This window comes from Harpia harpyja, chromosome 21 (genome assembly GCF_026419915.1).
Source record: "Harpia harpyja isolate bHarHar1 chromosome 21, bHarHar1 primary haplotype, whole genome shotgun sequence".
In the NCBI taxonomy this organism is placed as follows: Eukaryota; Metazoa; Chordata; class Aves; order Accipitriformes; family Accipitridae; genus Harpia; species Harpia harpyja.
The window spans coordinates 7,185,059-7,209,669 of NC_068960.1; the positions used below are offsets into that span (position 1 = coordinate 7,185,059).

The following is a 24,611-nucleotide window of genomic DNA, read 5'->3' on the forward strand; positions in this document are numbered from 1 at the left end:
CCTGTCTTTAAAATAAAGCAGCCTGAAGGATCCAGGACAGTTACTTAATTCAGGCACCGAGCTCAACATTTTCCTTATTATTATTATTGCATTACAAAGTACATATATAATACTTGTGATTACAAGCCGCTTCACCAGCACAGATAAGAGAGATGTTCTTCATCCCAGAACATTCTCACTCCAAATCCCTGATTCTACCACCCCCTTTTCTTTAAATTACTCCTTTTATTTCAAGTATGAGTGTTGACTGTTCACATGGATAAAAGCTTGCAGGGTTAAACCCTTTGTGAGCCTACAGAAAATGTTCTGTGAATGTGGAGAGGTTTCTATTATTCGTTGTAAAGGTGCTGTCGGGGTAAATGGTTTAAAAACGTTGTGCTATGGAGAATTCTGATCCCTGTCACATGAAACGGCATAAATGTCAGACCAGGGATTTATATGAATATTCCTTGAAGAGAAGCAAAGACAAGGAATTAATTGTTCTCTTGTCCTATTTACTCCCTTTAATTGGATTTATTTTTAAGTGGGCTTTAGTATAGAAATTTCTGCTTAATTTCTTTATTGTATTTTGGAATTTCATATCAACACAGATAAAGCCTGCTTGCCCTACATTAAAAATATATTTAAACCAGTGGAGATATGTTTCTTAACAAGCAAAATACTCTATTTTTTTAAACTGTTTTTTAAACCAACCTAAATCAGTTCTCAGCTTGCAGACAGAGTATTTTAAGGTGCCAGTGTTGGAGCAGTTCACAGGAGCGTACCCAGCCAGGATTCAAGATATGGAGCAATTATACCTGCGGATACATCAAGTCTTTGAGAGAAGGAACCGTGAAGCATATTTTTTTTCAGAGGGGTTTTTATGCTACAGGCCATATCGTATCTGGTTTATGCGAGAGACCTGATAGAGCAAGCACAGCACTTGGCTGTTTTTCGGTGCATGCCTCTAACTCAGACTGAAGAGCAGCTTACTGTTGTCAAGGTTTGATTCATAGAGTTGTGTAAATGGGCAAAAAATTCCTTTCTGTCATGCCAGAGGCCAAATTAAACAGAAATCTGTGAACCGGGAGGGTTGTTTAGTTGGGAGGAAGCAACATGAGTCGTGTGATAATGTACTCCTGCAAGTTTTTTTTGCAATTTGTTTCGGGGCTGAGTTTGTCCTGGTTTATTTAATGCCCTAAAATATAATTCTTCCTGCTGAGAAATTGCTTAAAAATGATACCGGTGTGAAGGCAAACATGGAGTTAGCAGAGCCAAGCAAAAGGTGTTTGAAGGTTTGGACTAAGAGTGACCACAAACATCTGCGTTAATAGTGATCCACCAGCCTGCCCGACGAATTCTTCATGTTCCCTTTCAACTAGGCATTTAAAAAATGTACTGCAGATATGCAGAAAGGCATATACAACACTGCTTTTTCCCCTCTCCCACCCAGCAACGCTAACGAGAGCCCAACATAGCTGAGATCTCCAGATTTGCTATCACCGTGGAAAGATAAAAGTAGACCTGTGCACATTACATTGCAGAATTTAATGTTGGGCACTCTTGATTTTGTTAATGTTTCCAGCAGAATGCAGAAGAGATTAGTGCCATGTTTGCTAGGCAGGTTTGTTAGGCAGGTTTTTGAAACAGAGCAAACTGTGAGGGAATTTGTACTGTGAGGTTCGAAGTAGCAGGTGTTGCTGCCAGTGATATTGCTGGGTGTCTTCAAGATGTCTTTGATGTACATTTTAGTGGTTGGTGAAGACTTGGAAAGAAAATTACTAAGAAAGATGGAACAAACTAATGTAACTGCATCTGATTTTATTTATATAGGTATGACGAAAGTGCACCTTTAGGTCTCTGTGCATCTATAGTTTTAAACTGCTCTTCATGCTTAAAAAGCTCCCTGTCCTTCAGACCCCTGCAAATACAGATCACTTAAGGAAAAATGCATGTATCATCTGATCTGATCGATCTCTATTTTCTCCTCCTTTGAACTAGTGGTGCTGTAAAAAACCGAAGCTGCTTAATTGCGATAGTTCACTAAAAAGCTCCTACAAAAGAAGTATTTATTGTCTAGGGAAATTTTATCTCTAGTTCGTTTTATTGTAAAAGATTCTATCTCAGAAATGCTGTGAATCAGAGATGAAGGGGAGTAATGATAAACTTAGGGAAAACATAAGGAAAATGTGTGGGTGTATGAGTTTGCACATGTCTGTAAGCTATAATAGATATGCAAATAGAAAAGCAAGTGCTTGTGGACATGTGGTTTTGTGTCAGCTATGAATTTTTTTCATCAGCTATTTAACACTAGATTTACACACTTTTAAAAAGTAATTCTGACTCATTCTAGGGAACCTTTATCAGCTATTTTATAATGATTTCATTTACTGATCCAATTATAAACTAAATTGAATCCTATCCACTAACACAGGTCAAAATGTTTTTATTATACACAGCTGTTTGATATCTCCAGGTGTGGGAGCACACAACAAGGATGGAAATTAATTAAGCAAGATGTGGGAGATGGTTGCAGCTGTATGTTATGTGCTCGTCAGCCAGAGGAGACGCATGTCAAACACTGCTTGATTAGTTGCAGCATGCGTTCTTCTGACTTGCCGCTGAGTGACTCGGGAACTACAACTCTGCAGAGCCTTGGCTTCAGTCTCTAACTGCTTCTGAGCTTTTCCAGTGGCACTACGTATGGATACATATATTACCAAAATTACCCTAGGAGTTCCCTGAGGTACAAAACTATTTTATATGAACACTATAAAAAACCCCTCTAACTGCATTTATATTGAGCACCTTGTCATTCTTTAGCATCGTGTCATTCTTTAGCATTAGCATCTTTAGCATTCTTGCAGTATCCTGATTTTTATGTTAATGGCAAGGGCTACCAGGCATGGAAAGGAAAAGATTTTAATCTAATACCTGATAATTCTTATCTTTTATCTATTTTTGTGCTGATATAGTTGCCAGGCACAGGTGCTGTCTTGTGGCACTCAAGCCTTTCTTCTAGGTGCAGAAGCTGTAGTCATAAAAATAGTGCGTAGGAACAGTAAGTATATGATTTGAAGGAACAATCACAATTACCAAATACAATTTAATTTTCCCGTATATATAGAAAACTGTTAGAAGTGATTCTTGCACAGAGTGCAAAAAAAAGTAAAAGAAAAGAAGAGAATGCAAATAGGTGAATATTGTGTTCACACCCAAGTTCCTACAATCACAACAGTTTGTAGGCATGCTCTGAATAGGAAAATTGGATGAATATTAGAATAAATCTGTGTCTGTCAACAGTTTGCTAATCATAGGGATGCAAGAAAACACAAATATATATAATTTCTTTTTCATGAAAGAATGGCCTCCATCTCAATCTCAAAGGCAAAACAACAAATGCTATTACTGTAATGAGGGAGGTATTTCTCTTCACCGCATAATGTGAAAAATGGGGTAATGTACATGGTATGTTTTTCTTCATATTTACATATGTACACGTGAAATACAATTTATCGTAGTTCGTTATTTAATATAATGTCCTATATCCCTATATAGGTGTATCCCTTGGGATATAATGTCCCGTGTCCCTATGTTGAGAGATATCTCCTCCGTCATCTACTCCAGGAGGTCACATAATAGTGCATTTATAACTGCAAACCTCTGGGAGCTCTTTAAATCTCAGCATATACTAATATATTTTCAAAGTTGGGTCTTGTTGATTAGTGATCTATATCAGTGCCGTTTACGAAGGGCTGCTTTAGCTGTATTACCTGAATACTAAAGGAAGGGTGAGGAGTAGTGTGTAGTGACTCTAGCTTCATTGGGATAGTCCAGAAGAGGGAGCTTGAAATTAAAGAGTGAAAAGATTTAAAAGTACCAGAAGGAATAAATTGTTCAAACATGGGAACTTTGTTATGGTCACCCTTTATCATTGCTGAAATTTGCTTCATATAAATAACAACAGAGATGTATTTTGGGGATGATGGTTACTCTTGTGGTGATGTGTTTCTGTCCCACTAGAAGTAATTTTCTTTCAGCTATTAAGATAAAATATTTATTTTTTTCAGCGTGGTATCTGACATTGCTTTTCTAGAATGTTTGAGAAAGAGACAAGTAATTAATTATGCATAAAATGTAAATCATATATACTCAGCTGTGACTTAAAGGGCTGTCCTTTAGTCAGCTCAAATACACCGACCTCATTTCGGTGATGCCAGGGATGAATTTGGCCCACTTTGTCTGAAGTACATGGTTTGTCATTCTGCTAAGCGTTTCCCCAGGTCACTTCTACAATGCCAACGCATACAAATAACGCCTTTGACTTCGTTACAGTGCCCTTCTGTGCTTCTAATAATAATGTATTTGGAGCTTTCTCAAAGTAGGAGCTTTGGTAGAGTATGCTTGCAGCAATGCTGTATTCTTACAGTATATAACCTCCATAAATATCTCTATCTTTACATTAGTGTCTGGTACCTGCTGGCTAAGGAAAGAGTTCCTAATCACTATCCTGTACCTACTAAAACAGAAAGAAGCCTGTGTAGTCTAGTATGTGTGTTTCTCTATATGTGTGTATATATATATTCGCACATCATAACCAAGTAGGAAGTGTATTTTATTGACCCAAGTGTCTCTGTTTTTTTTTTTCTTGTTTTTCTTTTGGCATTTACATTTTTCCCCCATCTTGAATCTTAGTTCCAAGATTAAAATCTTGAGAATGTTCACGTACAGAAGACAAGCAAACAAATGTGATTAACTTCAACTGAAATATCATTTTCAACAATGCCTTATTTTGATTTTAACCTTTTACTGAGAAACTTAATTTTGAAGTAATTTCATAGTGAAAAGTAGATCCTCTGAAGATATCACAGTAGGACATTTAGACAGTTTCAAAACTTTAAAAACATTTTAAATGGGAAATGACGTCAGCCATTTTGCACAGGACTATTCAGTTTCAGCAAACTGGTTTTTTCCCCCCAAAACCATGTTACCCAATTTCTAATCAAGGCCTCTTGGTAGACACAGACTTTGTTGATGAACAGTGGTATTAGTGATGTGAAGTTGGGATATAGTCTCATAGCAATTATTCATGCAGAAGGGCGCAGATATTCCTACATCAGTACACAGAGAGCATATTTTCCATGCATTATGCATGGGATTTCCTCCAGCTGGCCTCCTGACTCACGCTCCCCCGCCTCCCCCATGTCTGCGGCTGAGGACAGGACCACCTCATCTCTCCCACTGGGAGAAGCCCAGTGCCAAACCCTGGGCTGCCGGCAGGTGGAAGGGGCTTCCAGACATCGCTACCCTGACCTCCTGCTCAAAGCAGGTCTGGTCAGAGTTGGCTGCTCTAACCAAGAGCCTTGCCCAGCTGAGTTTGGAAACAATCTCCTTCCCTGGGCCCCTCTTCCAGTGTTTGACCACCCTCATAGTGAATTTTTTTTTTCTTTATGTCAGGTGGTAATTTCCTCTGTTCCCATTTGTGTCTGTTGCCTTAACATCCTTCTGCTGTGCACCTCTAAGAAAAGTCTGGCTCTGTCTTCTCTACACCCTCCCATTAAGCACTTGTAGACAGCAATAAGATCCCTGATCGTCTTTTCACAAGAGAACAAACACAGTTCTCCCATCTTCTCTTCATCTGCTGTATGCTCCAGACCCTGGACCATTTTGGTGGCCACTGTGGACTTGCTCCAGTTCATCAGTGTTTTTCTTGTATGGGGGAGCCCAAAACTGGACATGGTACTCCAGGCTGTCTTACAAGGGCTGAACAGAGGGAAATAATCAATTCCTTCAACCTGCTGGCTACAGTCCTATTGATACAGCCCAGTCTGCAGTTGTCCTTGAACTACAAACTATGAAAACCTATGAAACTCATCTGCTGTGAAAGACTCGAGAGCTGCCCTGGGTTCAGCTGGGTCTGCTAGAAGGGATGCCGTCTGGCTGCCACCTGGCATTAAACACAGTGTGATATGTGGCTTAACATGCACATTGTGTAATGTCCTTCTCTACCTCCCACCATCCATCGTGTGCCTTGCCACAGGGCTGCTCCTGCAAACAGGCTGATGGGTCAGGAACTGGGACTAGCTAAAGGAAGCACGGGTCTTCCCTCAACCTCCTGAAAGGTTAGGTAGAGACGATAGTAAGAGACGGACCCGAGTTACATTTCCACCAAGCCCTGCTTGTGGAAAGCAGTGGGGTAGGATGTGGGATTGGACCCTGTCACTCTTGAGCCGTAAGGCTTGGCCCCTTTTTTTACCTCTTATTGCAGTAGGCCATGGCAGATTGTTTTCCAGATGAAGATCCCCGCAGAAACTCTTTCTCTTTGAAAGCTATTGTTAACACGTGGGAGATGATGTGAACCATTGACATGTAGATGTATGGAGTCTGTAAAATGAATTGATGCTCTGCTCATAAAGTTGCATTCAGTTCTTTCAGTGTAATAATTAATGAAGCTATAAAAGGACTTCATAAAACAGTAAAAATGGAAATACTTCACAGAAATAGAAGATGACAGTTTTTTATTTCTTTCTGTTTCACATGTCTGTTAGTTATGTGGACTTGTGCCCTAATAAATGTTACAGAATTAGACATGGACTTTAATGTTAACCTGCCATTCAGAATCTCTTCTCATGTCCGATTTCAAAGACTTATATGGTCATTATAGTAAAATTAATGCATGTCTTAACTGTAATAATAACTAAATATTGGCCATTATAATGAAGTAATTAAATATTCTCAATTGTTAATAGCTTTGTATGCTGCATTTATAATTCATTTGTTGCTATCCTAACAGGAAAAGAATTTAACAGAAGTAGATGGGTAATGTTCTTGTTAAGGCTTCAGTACTGACTCTCTTTCTTAGGTACATGCCTGCAACACCACGTATTTGATTATAGCAATTGTAAGCTTGGGGATGTTAATTTTAAATACCTCTAAAAGGGAATCTTTTATTTTACCTGGGTGCATTACTTTCATTCTCAGTAGTCAGTAAATAATAGTATTATTTTCTTGGTGGTTTCGGTATAGTACATCAGCAAGGACTTGCAGCATTCTAAGAACAAGCAGTGTGGATCGAAGCCTTATACTTACACATAGCATAGACCCTTGCATTTTATTCAATGGTAAAGTACTGCAATTATTCCTTCACTACACAGATGTTAATTGAAGCCAGTTTGGTTTAAATTCTGTGCTCTTCATCCTTACAGGGCAGGAGAAGCAGCTGTTAGAATGATTGCTAGAAAGTTGTTATCTTTTCAGGAAATGAATCCTAAGAAAATCTTAGACATATGTGAGAAGAGAACCCCCCCCAAACTTTAGAAATCTTAAAATAGTACCCAGATATAAGAGCTACAGCTAAAGAAAGGTGGAGTTACTATCAACCTTGTTTACTAAACTTTAAAGGTATGTAAGTAGGAAAGGTTTAAAATGCTGGAATGCTCCTGCTAGGGCAGCCTCACTCCGAGAAAATGTTGCATGTCTTTTGTTGAATTATGCCAGAGCAGCTACATATCTTTTAAAGTTATCCTCAACAATACAGGGCTTGCTTTGTTTTGCTAGAGAGATAGCAAAAGAAGAAAAAACTCTGTAGAGCACACACATTGAAGGCTTTCTGAGTCTGCCTGCAGAATGAAATTGTTCTGATTGAACTCTTGACAAATTATAACCTGCAGGTATAACGAGGATTTTCCATTTTTGCCTAACACGTATACATTTTGCCTCTTCCATTTTTCCTTTCCTGCAATGCATTCAGCACAGCAAGGGCTGGAAAGAAATCTGATTGTGAAACTGATAAATTGTCTTACATAGTTTCCCTATTTTGGCCATTGCCGTGGTCTGGTTCTGAAAGTGCTTGGACTCCTTCTCGCTTTGTTTTAACAAGCTGCTTCTCAGTTGCCCATTGCCAGTGCTATATTACCTACAGTGCACGTTATTTTTTTGTCTATCATATTCTACGTCGACTCCAAGCAGCCTCGGTGTAAAAGCAGATGAGATGATTTATTTTTATCACTAACTTTTTCTCATGAGAAAGAGAACCCCTTGGCCCTGCCCTCTCTACTGGCTTCCTCTTAGCACAGTCATTTGCATCTTGGCACAAGGGGTCTATAAAATGCTATTGAATTAAATCAGCAGAGTGTTTCATCATATTTATTTTGCAATCACTGTGATAGACTCTTTGCTGGGCTGAATCGCTGCAGTCTCATTGATTTGAGTGGAGTTTTCTTTCTTTGCGTGAAAGGGGAATTGGCTCAACCTGGACAGGTGGCCAGAAGTCATTACAGATGACAGACAGCAGAGGATCAGCCCCTGTGATTTCAAGTCTGATTGCAATTGTTTGCAATTCTCCTGTACACTCATGGAAGACACGTTATGTGTTAAAACTTGCTGCAAGCCTTTGATATCTTTGACCTTTTAAAAAAAGTCTTTTAAATTTTTATATTCGGTGAGAAGACAGATGGTATTTTTTGATTGAATAGATAGAGATTTCATGTCTAAACACATTTCTTGGTTTCACTTTGTTGGACTAGTTAACTGCTCTCTGTATGTTTTATGCTGCTCACAATCTTTTCTTGTAATTTGTTTTTGAATGATACTGTCAAAAAGTTACAAAGAATTAAACATGCAGAAATCCCCCTGGAAAACATTAGTAATGTCCTGCTAACGTCTCCCTTTGGATCCACATGTGGGTATTCAGGTACATAGAGTCCCACCTGCAACTACACTTCCAAGCCAAAAATTGCCCTTGATACCTTCTGATTGGAACAAAAGTTTGACTCCACGTGCCATGAGTAACCAGATACAGATCCTCTGGAAGTAGGTAGGGAAGCTGTGAAAAAATTGCAAAGCCTGTCAAAAGCTTTGGCTCTGGAGAGGGTGAGAAAGAGCCCTCCAAGCACTGATGCTGAGCTTGGGACATGCTGGGTGCAGTGCATCTCTCTTGGTTGCAGTTTCATGAAACAACAGCTGAAATACCAGAACTGGTGCCCTGTTTTCTTCTTCCATCACCTGAATAAGTCATCCAGAAACAGGGCAAATGATACATTTTCAACAAAATAAGGAAATCCCTCTGAGCAGTTCTCATTTACAGCACAATCATAAAAATCCTGGCAAAAAATCAAACTGTTTCCATATCAATTCAGTGCACAGCATTGCTAGCACGGTCAGTGTCAACAGTTAAATAGTTGGTGCAGGGGCAGAAGACAGAGGCTGCTGTGTTCTTCGTGCTGCAGCTCAGACAGAAGATGAAATCATGGTAGTTCAACATTTCGTGAAGACTTAACTGCTGATTTTCTGGCTTTTTGTTTATGCTGGAATAAAACCTGCTTGTGCTTGAAAAAAATTTTGGTTGTTAGGAATGTGTATGCATGTGTTTGGCCCTAATTATTTAACAAAACCTTCAAACCCAAGAAATACAACTACCTACTTTTGCAGAGCTGTAGGAGAACATAGCTACAATCTCTGCTTGGTGGTGAGATTGTTGCAGCACTGTATGCGTAAGGGCTTTTTTTTACTGTAATGGTCAGAGAGTGATTTTAAATGTCTTAGAAACAGGTGCATGGTACAGGAAATAAAACAACAGGCCACATTTTTGGCCTTGGCCATATTGTTTATACCTTTAACAAGTGCCATTTCTTAACTTATTCAGTATTTAAAGCTTCTTTTCACTACATAGTACAGACCCAGGACACATGGCTGAAACTGAGTATGGAGCATCGGACGTTTATTGGGGAGGTGGAAAATTGTCTGTTTATTGTAGTTTCAGATTTTGGCTTGGGTCAGGAACAAATTTTTCAAATTTTCGAAGTATTGTGGTATATTGATCCTTGTGACATTTTTGTGTGTATTTCAGACACTGAGGATAAAGGCAATAAGAAACATTTCCAAACAGGTTCTACACTTAGTCTGAATTAAATCAAAAGCCAGGTTTCATACAGGGACCTTAAGCATTTGGTACTTTAGGAGATGATAATTTCCAGAAGGGTGGTTTTCCTTGGTGGTATTCTGAATGTCCCAGTTCTTGGCTGCCAGACTTGTACGTTGAGAAACTTTGAGGCTGCCTGCTGATCCATATCATCTGAGATCTGAGACTATTTAATGAATCTCAAATTGAGCATCCAAAAGCAGAAACACTCCGACTCATTAATCACTGTGAGAGATCTTGGCCTAACCATATCGATTAAGAACAGTAGTTCCCTAGTAGAAAAGAAACATCACGATGTGTTTCCAGTGACAGTCATGATATTGTTGGTCACTTATATTTATTTATCAAAGGTATGCCCTTGTTTCACTTAGGAGATGTAAATCACCATCACCATGACTCTGGGTACCTTGTGTGTTGGTGTGTTCATATGTATTTTAGACTAATGTTTGATGATACGTCCTTCAAAGGTCTCTCTAAAAATCCAAGCCTTGGTCTAATAAGATTAAGACTTTGCTGAAACACATCGTATATGGGGTGCTAGAATATTTGCACTAATATTCTTCTACACTGCTACACAGCAGAACATTAGCGTAACACTGCTGTTGTTGCTAATTCACTTTGGGTTCATTACACCGTCAGCAGGAAGTTTTAGTCTGTGAGTTTTAAAAAGGATTTTTTTGATAAAACTAAAAGGTAGAAATGAAACGTGGAACCTTTTGGAGAAGGGTGCTATACGGAATTTATTGGGCACTGTTTATACAGTCAGTTGTTAAGTTATAAATAAAATACAGCCTTAAAACAAAGATGAAACAGTGAAACTGTAGGTAGTTATTTCCTTTGTATTTCTATTTTAAAAAAGTTTCCAAGTTTGTTCAAATAGTCATATTTTGCTTTGGTTATTGATATTCACAGTGTTGTGCCTATTTTTGGATGTATCACATTGAGGACTTTCTTCTCTGCCACGCAGAGTGCCTTTTCCTCCAGTAAATCTTCTGCAGGCAGCAGGACTCTTCTTAAAGCTCAGTGAAGTGCCCAGGCACAGCCAAGGGAAAGCCACAGGGAGGCAAACGAGCCTCTGTCATACTGAATTTTCAGGTCCCAGAGCTACTGTGAAGAACAGCTTGACTTGCCTCATCGACATAAGGTCCCTCGGTGGCTGTTCCCGTTCGGCACCTACCATCGTGGTAGTTTCCCCCATCTCATCTGAACCTCAGCTGCCATTTCTTTTAGGTGGAGGGCACCGAGGGTTGGCACAGGGACCAGCTCCACAGCCTGCACCAGCCAGATGCTTTCTGCCAACAGAGGAGTCCCTTGAACTGGAGAAATGCTGAACCCATTTAAGATCATTAAAAATGAGTTTAGTGGATTTAAGAATACAGTCCATATACTTTTCAGAATAATTTATTATAGGTCTTTACATTGGTGCTCAGAATGAGGTGAGAAAGAGGTTTCTCCTTAGAGCCTCTGAGCAGGCTTTTTATCCGTGGTGGAGGTATTTCCTGAATGTGAGTAGAAATAGCACAGGCTTGGCCTGATGAAACAATAGGCATAAAATATATCATTTTATTATAGGTCATGGGGTAAGCATCCCTTGCAGGTACTGTGGAGCAGCGGGAGGTGCCTGGTTTGAAATCTCCCAGTTCTCCTACAAGCGGTGCTGACGCAGAGCTGCAATACTGAGCAAAAACATTCTGGCTGCTGAAGAGGAAAGACATGACCAATTTGAACTTAGGAGTGAAACATTTCCTAGAACTGAGCCTGAATAAATTCTGGAACAGTTGAACAGGAAATAAGCTAATAATGGGATTTTACAATATGCATTTGCCATATAAGGCATTGAAATGTAGCATGGGTTTTTTTGCTGATCTTCTGGCTATTTTGATGAAAATTTGAGGTTTCTTCACTGCTCGCGCTCTGTTAGGATTGTGAGGACTTTGCTCCATTCCAGGCTGAAGCGTTTCATCTCACCGCTGTCATCGGTGGTCCCTGGATGGACCATTCCTAGACCAGACCAGGGAAGAGACTAGTTAACAATTCCTCCTTGCTGCCTTTTGTTTGTGTCGGGGAGCTATTTCCTTTAGCCCTTGAGACTGATACATAGGAAGGGGAAGAGAGGTGGGGAGTGCCCGTCTCGGTGTGGTTCATGCTTCTCAAAATAAGCTCCCCAAAATCTGATGTGGGGAAAGGAAGCCCTGGCTCCACAGAGCCTGCTGTTTCCCTCAATAAACAAAGGACTGGATTTGGGCAAGTTGCCCAAAGTGTTGGTGCAGGGTGCATTCCCGTCCTTACTGCTCTGCCTGGCCTTTTAAGGATATGTGACAGTATGCTGGAGACCACAGTAAGGTGTGTAATTCAGCGATGATTAATGAGCACAAGGCTCTTCTGCAGCTTTGGTGTTTCTGTAGCATTGGTCGAATTCCCTTCTCACGAGTAACTCACTAAGATTTTCAGAGTTTGGCCTCTTCTGTACTGTGAATGCAGTCTTTTGCCAGGTCTTATGCTACATTAATTTAGAGCCATCTACCTTTCCAAATGTGCTCTGTATTGTGGAACAGGTTTTGCTTGTAAATGCAAGGCCAGATGTTCAGAAGAGGAGAGCTCCCGTTTAGGCATCTAGCAATTACTGCTGTGACACGTACTGATCGCAGCTGAAAATCTGAAATCTGTCTGCTTAGGCAATAAAATACGCAGGCTGGCTAGTTTGTGCAGTGCTGTAAGAAGGGGCCTATATGCATATAATTCAGGAGTTTTTTTCAAAATAACATGCACTGAATTGCGGTCTCACTTAGTTTTAAACCACAGCTTGTGCCTAACTAGTTATTTTGATTTCTTGCCAAGCAGGGGCTCGTTTTCCAGTTACAACTACCATTTTCCTTTTCTTTTTCTGCAAAATCTGTTAATGAAAGCTAAATGAAACAGTGAAGGTAGGTCTACTGACTAGATAAGAAATAGGTCTGATTCATCAATAAATGTTTCTTTTTTTTTTTCCAGTGACATATTTGATGCCATGTTCCCTGTCACACACATCGCAGGAGAAACAGTCATACAACAGGGTAATTATTCTTCTCATTTTTTTCCCTTGTATGTTTGCTAAGATTGTACAATTCGCATCTCTCCATTTGAGATTTCACCCTCTTTGCTTAACGGGAAGAATAACCACATTCCAAAAGCATCTAAGTGTGTAGCTATATCATAAGTTATCATAGAATCATAGAATCATTTCGGTTGGATGCAGGTCTTTTGCTACATGTGCAGAGGTCTCTTACAAAACCACACTGGTAGATCTCCAGGGTTTCAAAGTGCTGCAGTTAAATGTAGATAAATAGCACTTCAAATTAAAATGTTCATTCCTTAACTGAAGATAGTCAGGAAGTAAACCACAGCTCAGAATGCATAAGGGTGGCACGGGCTAGCTGAGAGTAATTAGAAATGGAAAATATTTTTATGGTTGTTGGGGATATTCAACACCTCATTGTGCTGTATCATAGTTATCGCACCTGGCAACTTACCTGCGTGCCTGCAGCATGTTGTGGAGGACTTCATGACCCTCAGGCTATATTAAAGCCTCTGGTGTGTTTACACAGAATGAAGTGTTGAATCAATCAGAAGAGATAAATTAATGCAATTGAAAGATATTAATAGGAAGAAATCATAGCGATATTTTGATTTATGAAGGCAAATAGGCAAGGTTGTTTCAGAAAATGAATCTCTCTGTAAGTAATCTGGTGTACAAACCTGTGCAAATATGTACAGGATTAAATATGGAGACAGGAAATTATTGAATAGTTTAGCAGACCTTCAGGAAACAATCACCTTTTGTATTTTGCTTCCAGGTGATGAAGGAGACAACTTCTATGTGATTGACCAAGGCGAGGTGGATGTAAGTACACTCTTACAGTATAATATTTATTCTGAAGCTACATAATAAAATTGTATGCTCTGGCACACAGCTTGATCCAGCCATGTGCTGTGGTTCTGTCTCCTTTCTTCTTGAAATAGATTTCACAGGATTGGTCTCATTACTTTGCTTTTGTTGTGTTAAGTCATTTGTGCATAATTTTATAATTGGCATGTTTTACATCCTAGCTTATTTGTCCATTCCAAGCAGGAAAATATGGTATCAAAACCAAGCAAATGACATTATCTTCAGAACCCTAACCACACCTGGAGGTGTGCAGTCTTTGGCAGATCAGGCCACCGTGCTGGAATGCACCCGAGGGTTCAGATCAACCATAAGGAAAATATTTTCTTTAATCAGTTATCTTAGCTCATGTGTTGGTTTTTTTTCTCCCCAAATTGAGATACAGCCTCAGGCAGCGAGTTTCATCTTAGAAACCTTAATTTGCTTTTAAAATTAGGTCCAAATATATGAACAATGCAGCATATTAATAAAGCAAGTATTATTATAAGTGTAAAGTGATCTGTTAGACCACAAAATGTTTACAGGAGTATGCAGTGGTTTAATCAAGTCTTTGAAAAGAAGCTTCTTTCTGAACCTGTGTTTCAAATCATAATCTATTCACCTCTTATCATTTTTATCCCATATGAAACTGACCCTTTTGCATTTTTGCTACAAGTTCCTCATTTGACTGAATTTTCTACACACATCTTACGTATCCACAGTTGTCAAATAGGACAGGCTTGCTCATTAGCAACGTTGCTCTTCAGATGCCCAGATGAGTTTTGTTTGGCATATTTAAAGGAGAAAGTGATTTATTTTAAATCTGGGCAGGAGGCATACAGTTATTTTAGTGAAAGTTATTTTTTTTAGCAGTCTGTTTGTGTCAGGAGACCATCTAATTGGTATTGTTGGGAACTGAGAAACCTCACATGCTGCCTCTGCCTCTGGAAGTTGCTCCTCAGGAAATCCGTCTGACTCACTGTTCCTATCAGGCATACCTCTCAATAGCAAACATTGCCACATCCACAGGGCCAGAAAATAAAAGAGCAATATTTATAGAACAGCGCTAAAATTTAGTTTTAAAATAATTGGTTAGGGCCCGATACTGAGCTTAATGAATTCACTGGCTTTGAATCAGACCCACAAACATACACAAATGCACATACTGAAGTTATAGATTAATCCTCTTTAAAAATAATTTGTCCTTGCTCAAAACCTTTAGGAAAGCTTTCTTCAGCATTTGGCTCAAGGATAGTGGGGACCAAATGATATCAGAAAACAGTCTGCAAAACCCTTGCAATTAATTGCAAAAAAGATAATCTTCCATGTCCACATATTGTCTTACAAAGGAGTGATAAAATGGGGAAAATAAAAGTCTAGGGCCTAGCCAGCTTTGTGTCTGCTTGTAAAACCATTGCATGAGATGGTTTGTGCATTTTCTTTGCCATCAATCTCCAAGGTGGCTGTGGCTCTGCGAATGTTGAGAAGGACTTGTTTAGAGCACCAGTTGCTGTATTCTCTGTTGGGTAAGATGACATTGTAGTTCCCTTCCCAGGTATATCCTGGCATCTACACAGAAACACCTTTACGACATCATGTTAGTTGTGTATCCGACATTCTCTGTGCTTTTATGGAAAGTTGAAATCCTGTCATAAATAATCTTGACCACAAATGGCCCAAGAAGAGACATGTGTCCAGATCATTTTTCATTAATGGTTTCTTGAGTTCATGAAAGTCTTTTGCAGAACAATCTCATATTTCCCAGAACAATTCAGGGACCTGTGAGGCTTCTGAGATAGGATTTGGGGTAAAATTTGAAAAACTGCCTGTCCTGGTTTTGGCTGGGATAGAGTTAATTTTCTTCTTAGTAGCTGGTACAGTGTGTTTTGGATTTTGTGTGAGAATAATGTCGATAACACACTGATGTTTTAGTTGTTGCTAAGTAGCACTTATCCTAAGTCAAGGATTTTTCAGTTTCCCATGCTCTGCCAGCAAGCAGGTGTGCAAGAAGCTGGGAGGGAGCATAGCCAGGAAAGCTGACCTGAACTAGCCAAAGGGATATTCCATACCATAGAATGTCATGCTCAGTATATAAACTGGGGGAGTTGGCTGTGAGGGGTGGATCACTGCTCGGGCATCAGTCAGCGGGTGGTGAGCAATTGCATTGTGCATCACCTGCCATTTCTTGTTTGTTTGTTTGTTTGTGTTGTTGTTTTTAAAATTTAATTTAATTTTATTATATTCCTTTTCATTATTATTATACTTATTATTATTATTATTGTTAGTATTACATGTTATTTTACTTTAGTTATTAAATTGTTCTTATCTCAACCCATGAGTTTTACGGTTTTTTTTCTATTCTCCTCCCCATCCCACTGGGAGGGGGGAGGAGTGAGCGAGCGGCTGCGGAGTGCCTAGTTGCTGGCTGGGCTTAAACCACGACACTGCCACAGTGACTAAATGGCCTCAGTGCCACTGCGTTGCTTTTGAAAATTTTATCCCAGACCCTTGATTTGACAAACTAAGCACCAGTCCTCCTTTAAGCACATGAGCAATTCTGTTGACTTCAGTGGGACTTGCTGTTTTGCTAAACAAAGAGCATAGTGCACAGTTTTGTTTTACGCTATTAGAGTGGAAGGCAGAAGTTTTCTTTGTATTCCAAGTAGTTTGCAGTCCTCCAGTCAGTTATGTATGATACAGGATATACATTTTTCCTTCCTTGTCTTTGAGACTTGCAACAGCAGATTTTCTAAGGAATGAATGAAATAACTGGGTTTCTTTGAGTAGATTGCAGCTTTGATTTCACGAGCATTCTCAATCCCTGCTCCCCGAATTGCCAAAATCAGCCTATAGCTGCTAGGACAGATCAAAATGGACAGATCCACAATAATGTCATCCTGACACTTCTCAGACACACGTATGGACAGTTTTCTGACATGACATGTAGGACAAATACATCCTAACAGACTTAAGAGATGTCATTTGGACTGAGCTTATTTCAGGGACAGCCAAAGCTCCTGACCCTCTAAGTCTTGCAGAACTCTTCTGTGACCAGCTCTCATGCTGTCCCACTTCAGCATCCCTCTTCCTTCATCCAGCTGCACCTTACCATCTCCTCAGCTAGATACTCTCTCCTTCCTAAGCTTTTCGTATATCTTCAGCCAAAACACACACTGAATTCCTTTGCAAGATACTGTAGAAGGCACAAGAAACGTTCGCTCATCCAGGAGCAAGTTGCAACTACACCCTGGTAGCTACAGAAGTTACCTACATTAACTGCCTTTTCGGGGAAGCTGCAGGGAGGTGAGCCCATTTTCCCCCCACAGAGTAAAGTCTGTACCAGGGCAGCTAGTTCAGAGTATCTTGGTCCTGTATAAGGCAGCAGCTCCCAGACCCCCTGGGTGTGCACTATCACACAGTATATAGAGCTCCCCAGAAAAGAGTTCTTCTACTTTCTGGGCAGCAGTGCTAAAATCCTTATTGTCTGAAGAAAATCCAGACCGCTAGTAAGCGAGCTGCAGTTCATTTAAGCCTTGCCAGATATTTTTTGGCATGCTTCCACCCTTCTCCAAGAAAAAAAGCAACTTGGAGAGTAGGCAATTGACCCCGAGACTTAAAGCCTCAAGCCATTTTCTGCCTAGTTCAGCTGGTGTTGGCCTATGCATGAAGGCTTTTAACGCCTGGCCAGGCTATCTGCCTTCATCATTTCCCTGATCTGCACAGAAGTGGCAGGCATACCAGGACTGGTGGATGCAAGGAGCAATTTACTCTGAGAACATCATGACTGATAAGCACCGAGGTTTTGCATACACGTGCAAAGATACACATAAAGGAGGTTGCAATTGCTGTTATACAATTCCCATCCTCTGGAAGAAAGTCATTGCAAAACTGAAAAAAAAAAAATCTATCAACCAAGAAACCAAAACCAAACAGAAACCACCAACAAAGCCAGAATAACAAAATCAGTGTGTGGTGTTTTGAGTTTAAAGAGCTGTAACATTGAAAAGTAATTTACTGTTAGAGTTTTGGCATAGGCACCCCAGAGAGTAAGTAGAAGCATTCTAATATTTTCCCCTAAAAATAATCTGAGTCAAATTAGAAGTACAATAAAATATTTTAAAATATAATAACACTTTATCCTCAACTCTTACACTTTCTTAGGGTATAAACAAGCCTTGTTAGCACAGAATAAAGTATCTCTACATTTCCTTCTTGGTATTACTATGGACAGCCAAAGACGACTCAATACCCTTCCATTGGCAAGCACGCTTCACATGGACTATGGGGCAAGGGAGGAGGGCACAAATTTTCATATGTAAAAGAAGGGGGTTTAGAAATCAGGAGGAGGTAGGTCTTGGAGAACCTGGGGTTTTCCTCTCATATACTGTATGCTACAAACCAGGTATACTTTGACCAAAGCTGGCATTGGATGGGAAGGGACATTATAGCGTTACCAGTCACAGTCTTCCTCCTTAGCACTTCAGGGTTGATGAGAACTGTTAACTCATGACCTGGCCCTGCAGATGGATAAAGTTTATACAAGGTAGATGATGGCATGAGGTATGAAGTCTTAGAGGTCAATTGTCTACCGGAAGCTTTTCTCCTCCGACAAATGCGAACGTATGCCAAAACGTAGCTGGCAGAGCTTAAATTATAGTTTCCAGTAAAGATGTTGAAAGTACCTGCTAAAGTATGTGTCTTGCAAAAATCTCTAATCCATATTTCTAAATATAAAAATGACTTCCTGTTTATTATTTTAATCTTATAACCTCACATTTTTTACTTTAAAAAGCACCATCAACTACCCTTTTAAAGCAGATGTATTTTTTTTAGACTGAACAACTTCCTGTTCTATTTAATGTCACAGCAACTTTCTCTACAGTCATTCTCGGTTTTTCTTCTTGTAAAACAACAGCAGCCAAACTACAGTATAGTGAAAATCAAAACGAAAACTTCTCAGTATTTTTTCTTAAATAGGTTCTGTATTTACTGTATAAATGTATATGTGGAGCTATACATGAATATTGTGGACAACAGATAAGATTATCTTTTAATTGTAGGTCAAATCTTCTTGAAGCCCTTATTCGTATACAGAAACTGCCTAATTTGTATATACAAACATGAAAATTACATGGTGGTTTATGTGAGAATACTGTTGGATTTTAAAACTAGTTACATTTTATGGTTAGATTCCATAGATTGCTTTTGGTTTGAATTCTTCCATCATTAATGATCTTTCTAATTTCAGAAGGATGCTTTTTGAAATTTGAAACAGAACATTTTAAAGTTTGGAGTTTTTCAGCTTGAATTTTTAAGGATTCTCAAGGCAGGCTCCAAGTTCGTATATTTATATTTAAGAAAAGCAAATTCATACCACAAATAAAGCACTGGCTTTATTTGAGAAAACTACCCACATATAAATACCCTTCATGTCTAAGGCTTGCTTATTTTTCCAAGAATAAATAAACCTCATCTTCATTTTTGGATAACAAATATTAAGGCTTGAAAAGACACAAAGCACAAATTATTACAAACAGATCTGAGTGAGGGGATTTAACATCTAAAAGTTGCAATGCCTGGAACAAATGAGATTGTCCACATAGATCACAAAGTAGCAGCAAAAAAAAATGCTAAGAGTTAACTTGAAATCAGCAATACAAAATTAAAGTAAAGGTAAATTCACTCCAATGAAGCTCAGAGATAGATGTTCATATCCTGCCTTCAAAGTAAAATGGCTATATTGCTGCTTGTGGTAAGGTTACTTGCTGCTTCTTTAGACAACATGAAGATGAATGAGGCCAAGATGCATTCCTATTGCGTTGAGCAGTGTGTGACTCATTGCATTTTCTCTCGCAGTTAGCGCCTATGTATATTGCAGCCCATGAAGAAAGGAGCTGCTGATGTTCACAGGAGATTTTTCCCATTTGCCTCCTAAAAAAATAATGAAATGAACGAAGTTGTGTGATTTTCAAGCCCACAAAAATTGCAATGCTCATACTACATGATGGAAAACAATAGAAATCTAAAGTACTTTTGATCTGTGGAAAGTAGATGGTCCTGATGGCTTGGTCATATTTGGGCACCTGCAGTTCTACATTCCTCTTCAGCTGCATGAAAGAAGAAGGTTCCAGCTATTACAGAGCTGTGAGCAGCAGGTCAAGTAACAATTAGGAATAATTCACTTATGTACTCGCCACTTTGGTGAGAGTTCACAAATGCCTAAAACTGCCCGAGCCAAAACCTCAGCCCAGCATTTTTTTGGATAAAGGAGATCATCTGAGCTGCTGCCATATAACATTGGCTTTCATAAGCTGTTCTGAGCCTAAAATAGCTTTACTTCCCACACCTTACAAACAGAGCTACTTTCCTTTCTACTTCTTTTTATAAAACCTATTTTAAAGGGATTCATAGTGGAGCTGAACTCTCTGTTAAAGGGCAGAATGGCTTTGTAACGTGCCACCAATGCACTTGAACTTTGTCACGAAGACAAAAGTTGATTGTTGACTTAGGCCTTTGCAGAGAATGTAGTACAATGGTTTTCCTCCTAGAAAACAACAGTTATTCTCAAGGTGGTTTCTCCTTTGGAGATTGATATTGGAAATGGCATTTTTATCGGGGGAGTGAATGCTGGGCCCAAAGACTGTCAGATCAGTGATTTGGTTTCACCTCAGAGTACTTTAAACCTGGGGGGGGGTGTGGAGGAATGGCCATTCGCATGAACTGTTTACAGGCAAGATGTCAAACACGTTTTGGGGAGTCTTGTCAAGTAAGACAGCAAAATTAAAGAAGTCTTAGAGCAGTTTAGTAGTAGCCTCTCTTTATAACAACTGTGCAACAGTAAATGTCCATCCTTCACTTGTTCTACCTTGAGTTTTACCAGCGTAATTCCCCTCTCTGGGCTGCAGTCATATCATGCATACTGCTTTAACAGGAAATGTCACCATATTGCTTAAAAAAATACATGTTGGAATGAGTTTAATTCCTGCTTATAATTCAGACCCTTCTGCAATAACAAAACCTGTGCTTTTCAACAGAAGAGCATATAGAAGCATGTGTATTTTTGGTGTGCTGAAAAAGAGTCAAGGATGCAATGTCAGTTGATGTTCAGGATGTGGTCCAAAACTCATTGGAATTATTGGATTTTCCCCGTCATCCCTGAGACTTTTTGCTGAGGACATGAATGGCTGTACTGTAGCAAACCCTGGATCCATCCGGTGAAATCCCCACAGTAAGGGGATATCCCTACATTCAAATATGCATCTGGACAATTTTGCAATGGATTAATTGAGTTTAAAATTTTTCATACATTCTCATTATGTCACAAGCCTTTCAGAATCCTAATTTTACTCATCCATTTCTCCTGCTTGTCTCAAAAAAAAAGATCCACAAGCCATAGTATTACCTGCTTGTTTCACCAGAAAGTGCTTGGGTTTGCCTGGCTTTTTAAAACTTCTTTTTTTGCCTTCATTCAGTGTTCTGTGAGATTTTCTTTCTGCAGTGAGTGTAAAAGTTTGAAAGGAGATGCTGCTGTTGTTCTCTTGTGTGATATTCTCCTATGTGACATTCATTCTGTTGTGGCGAAGAAATGAAGCTACAGATTTTGTGGCTTGAGCTCTTTCTTGGCAGCCTGCTACCACCTGCCTGTTTGGGATTATTTTTACCCTTTGTTTCAGCCCCTTGCTTCAGGAACACCAAGAGCCACAACATTGCCTGGAGTTCAGCAGTGATGCTAATATTGCTCCTTTTCAGCTGATACCCAAGAGTTCTCTTGATCAGCTGAACTGCTCCGTGGCCTCATCCATCTCCTACTGAACTGGCCATTTCACTGGCCTCAGTAGGAGCTGGATCAGAGCTTAATTGAATATTGGGAAGATAAATTGGGATTGATTCCAGCTGTAGTTTGTAATACGCCTTTTCATCATAAAATGAAGATAGAAGTAAAATTAATGCTGACATTTTGTTGAATTTTGACCCCAGTTCATTTACTTTGGTCACCATCTTTTCTCATGCCCAGCTTGAACACAGCTCTGATTCTATGTTTTTTAAAAACTGCTAGTCTGTTACTCAGTAATTGGTAATAGGTTATGGTCTTTTCCTTTGCCATAGTTTTCTGCTTAAGATGAGAATACCTGCATATTTGCTTCATATTATTTTTCTTCACAGAGCTTCCAAACAAATGAAATTCATTCTGGTTGATTTCTGCTGTTATCAGTCTGTAACAGATTGGGATGTATTCTGCACTGGGTAAATGCACACAGCCTTTCCTACCCTCTAAACCCACAGACACATTAACAGAATGAAAAGGGTTTATTGTGTAGGTTTATAACAGCAAGCCTACAAGCAAGCTGCAGAATACACAATCCATACCAGTCTTTGAATACACTATTATGTCTCATGAGCTGTATCGTCCATGAATAGTGAGGAAAATGCAGCCCAGCGGAAAGCACCTGCACGAGTCCCCCTTTCTCCAGTGAAGGTTTAACATAGCACTCAAGTGTAGGAATTCTTCTGAAATTAGACATCATCCAGGAAAAATAGTGTGATAGTGGTATTGATCCATACCATCTTTTGAGAGGATATGTTATCTAAATCGGCTGTGGGTCAAATACTACTTCATAAATTCTGTAGAGCTTGTGTTAAAGACAAAGGGTAATTCTGCACATAGCTTCTCAGGTCCAAAGCACTTAGTAGTCTTCACTAAGGGAGAAAGAGATCTCTGTAGTTATATTTAAATGGTTGTTGGAGGCACTAGGCTTAGGAAAGAAAAAAATGTTCCTTTTCAAAAGATGTTTCCCTGTTTTGACTGGTTTACATTTCATGGCCATGGTGCTTTTCAGCAAACCTCATTACACATATCAACAAATCTCCTTCCTTTCAAGTTTGACAGTGTTAATAAAAAGCCAAAGTTGTGACAGTTCTGCTTGTTGACTGTCTGAGCCTTGAACACAACAGGGAAAACACGATGCCAGTTAACCATGGGAGTTGAAAACTTGGAGAGTAAATACAGTCGTTGTACTGAAGCAAGATGACTTGAAATTCTGTCCACAAAGCAGGTTGTTGCCCTCTTTGGGGACCAACTGCGGAAACTGTATGCTCTTGTTTTCCTTCTGTGTCCCCAGCATTGACGATTAGAAAGGAAATTACTAATAGCTTTTTAGGTAACTGGCAGTAGGAGGAAAACTGCGACTAAGTCCCCAAACTGGTTTTGTATCTTGTTTTGTCTTGTGCTGTGGTAGGTTTATGTCAACGGGGAGTGGGTCACCAGCATCGGAGAAGGAGGCAGCTTCGGGGAACTGGCATTGATCTATGGAACACCCCGGGCCGCCACTGTCAAGGCCAAGACAGATCTCAAGCTCTGGGGCATCGATAGAGACAGCTACAGACGCATTTTAATGGTAAGTTTATGGAGAATGTCTTGTTTATGGAGTTGATATTTTTTACTTTTTTTTGTAGCGCCAGCACTTCTGTGTTCAGAGTACACTGATGATAGAAGGCTGCATAGTCTGTGTTTCTACATAAAAGAAAGAGGACATGAGAATAACATTGAGTAACTAAATTAAGTGAACTGAAGGAAAAGGGGACAAGATTCAGCAGAAAGATGCTGAGTAAGAAATGCAATTGAATAACATGATGCATAACTATTATGCATGAATGAAAACTTCAGAAGGCCTCCTTTACCCACCGAAGCTATGCAAATCCTCTCCTTATTGTGAACCTCAAAACATCTTTCAGCACTACCCCTTGCCTATGAAGTCTTTGTCTGAACTTGTATTGTACTCCTCAAGGCAGGCAATACAAGGTAAATCCAGCTCCGCTAAAAAAAAAGTCTCAGTTGGACTGTGCCCTCCATCTTCGCTAGCCAGCACACAGCCACACATATCATAGGATGGTAGCTGCAGAGTCCCTGCTAATGATTCATTGTTCTGCTCCTTTCAAACTCCCTCGTCTCTGCAGCACAGCTCAACAGACCTTCTGGGCACCTGGGGTGTGTGATAGCTTATGGATTTGCTGTTGGTTCTTGAGTGGTGAGTTTATAATAGAAACTTCGACAGATAATTAACTTTAGCAATGTCATAACTTTTTTTAATGAGTTTGTTTTCGATGTCCGTGTGCATATCTTCCTTCTCCATAAAATATTCCTTTCTTTTTGATAACTAACAGACATAACTCTATGTAAAGGTTTTTTCTTAATAGAACTTGTCTCTAAATGCTGCATTGTTTTATTCTGATCTGAAGGAATTACACTATGCTCTCAGAATAATAAAGGAGTGTGCATTTTGAGATCATCTATATTTCCAGTGGATGTCATGGATAACAGAAAAATTAGCAAAAGAATTGAGTAGATTTTACACTTAAATGATTAGTTCTTAAGCAACAGAGTGTAAGAGTGATCTTTATTTATACTGTGTGATGACTGTTGGGTGTCTGTATGAAGCACTGCTGTTTTTCACTCTGTTTCATGGGCTGAGTTCTGTATCACATAAACGAACATCACACTGACATCTAGGAGAGTACATCTGATGGAAATTTACTCTATCCCTAAATATTCAGCCTGATTGCTCCAACACAAAATAGAGGAATAATGATGAGAAGCGTACTGTCTTCTCTCTTGTGGATAAGCAAGCTGAATAGTTTTTGAATGCTTTCCAGTGCGGGGAAGCAGGCAGTAGTAACTGAGACCTTTCTGCAAGGTGTTTCTAAAACATAGAGCAGGAGAATTTCCTAACAGATTTAAGAGGCACACTCAACTTATTTGTCCCACGTCCTACATGGATGCAATGGAGGAGTGTCTGGGATAACTGGTGTGATGAA

General features: G+C 39.5%; 1 protein-coding gene across 4 annotated transcripts in view; it reads left to right on the top strand.

Annotated features, from left to right (window-relative positions):
• Positions 1-24,611, top strand: part of PRKAR1B (protein kinase cAMP-dependent type I regulatory subunit beta) — a 103,502-nt gene that overhangs the window by 46,842 nt on the left and 32,049 nt on the right. For all 4 annotated transcript variants that reach the window (XM_052772371.1, XM_052772370.1, XM_052772373.1 and 1 more), the window contains exons 5-7: positions 12,890-12,951; positions 13,732-13,778; positions 23,036-23,194. In XM_052772371.1, the coding sequence (XP_052628331.1) occupies positions 12,890-12,951; positions 13,732-13,778; positions 23,036-23,194 (268 nt within the window). The remainder of the gene's footprint in view (positions 1-12,889; positions 12,952-13,731; positions 13,779-23,035; positions 23,195-24,611) is intronic.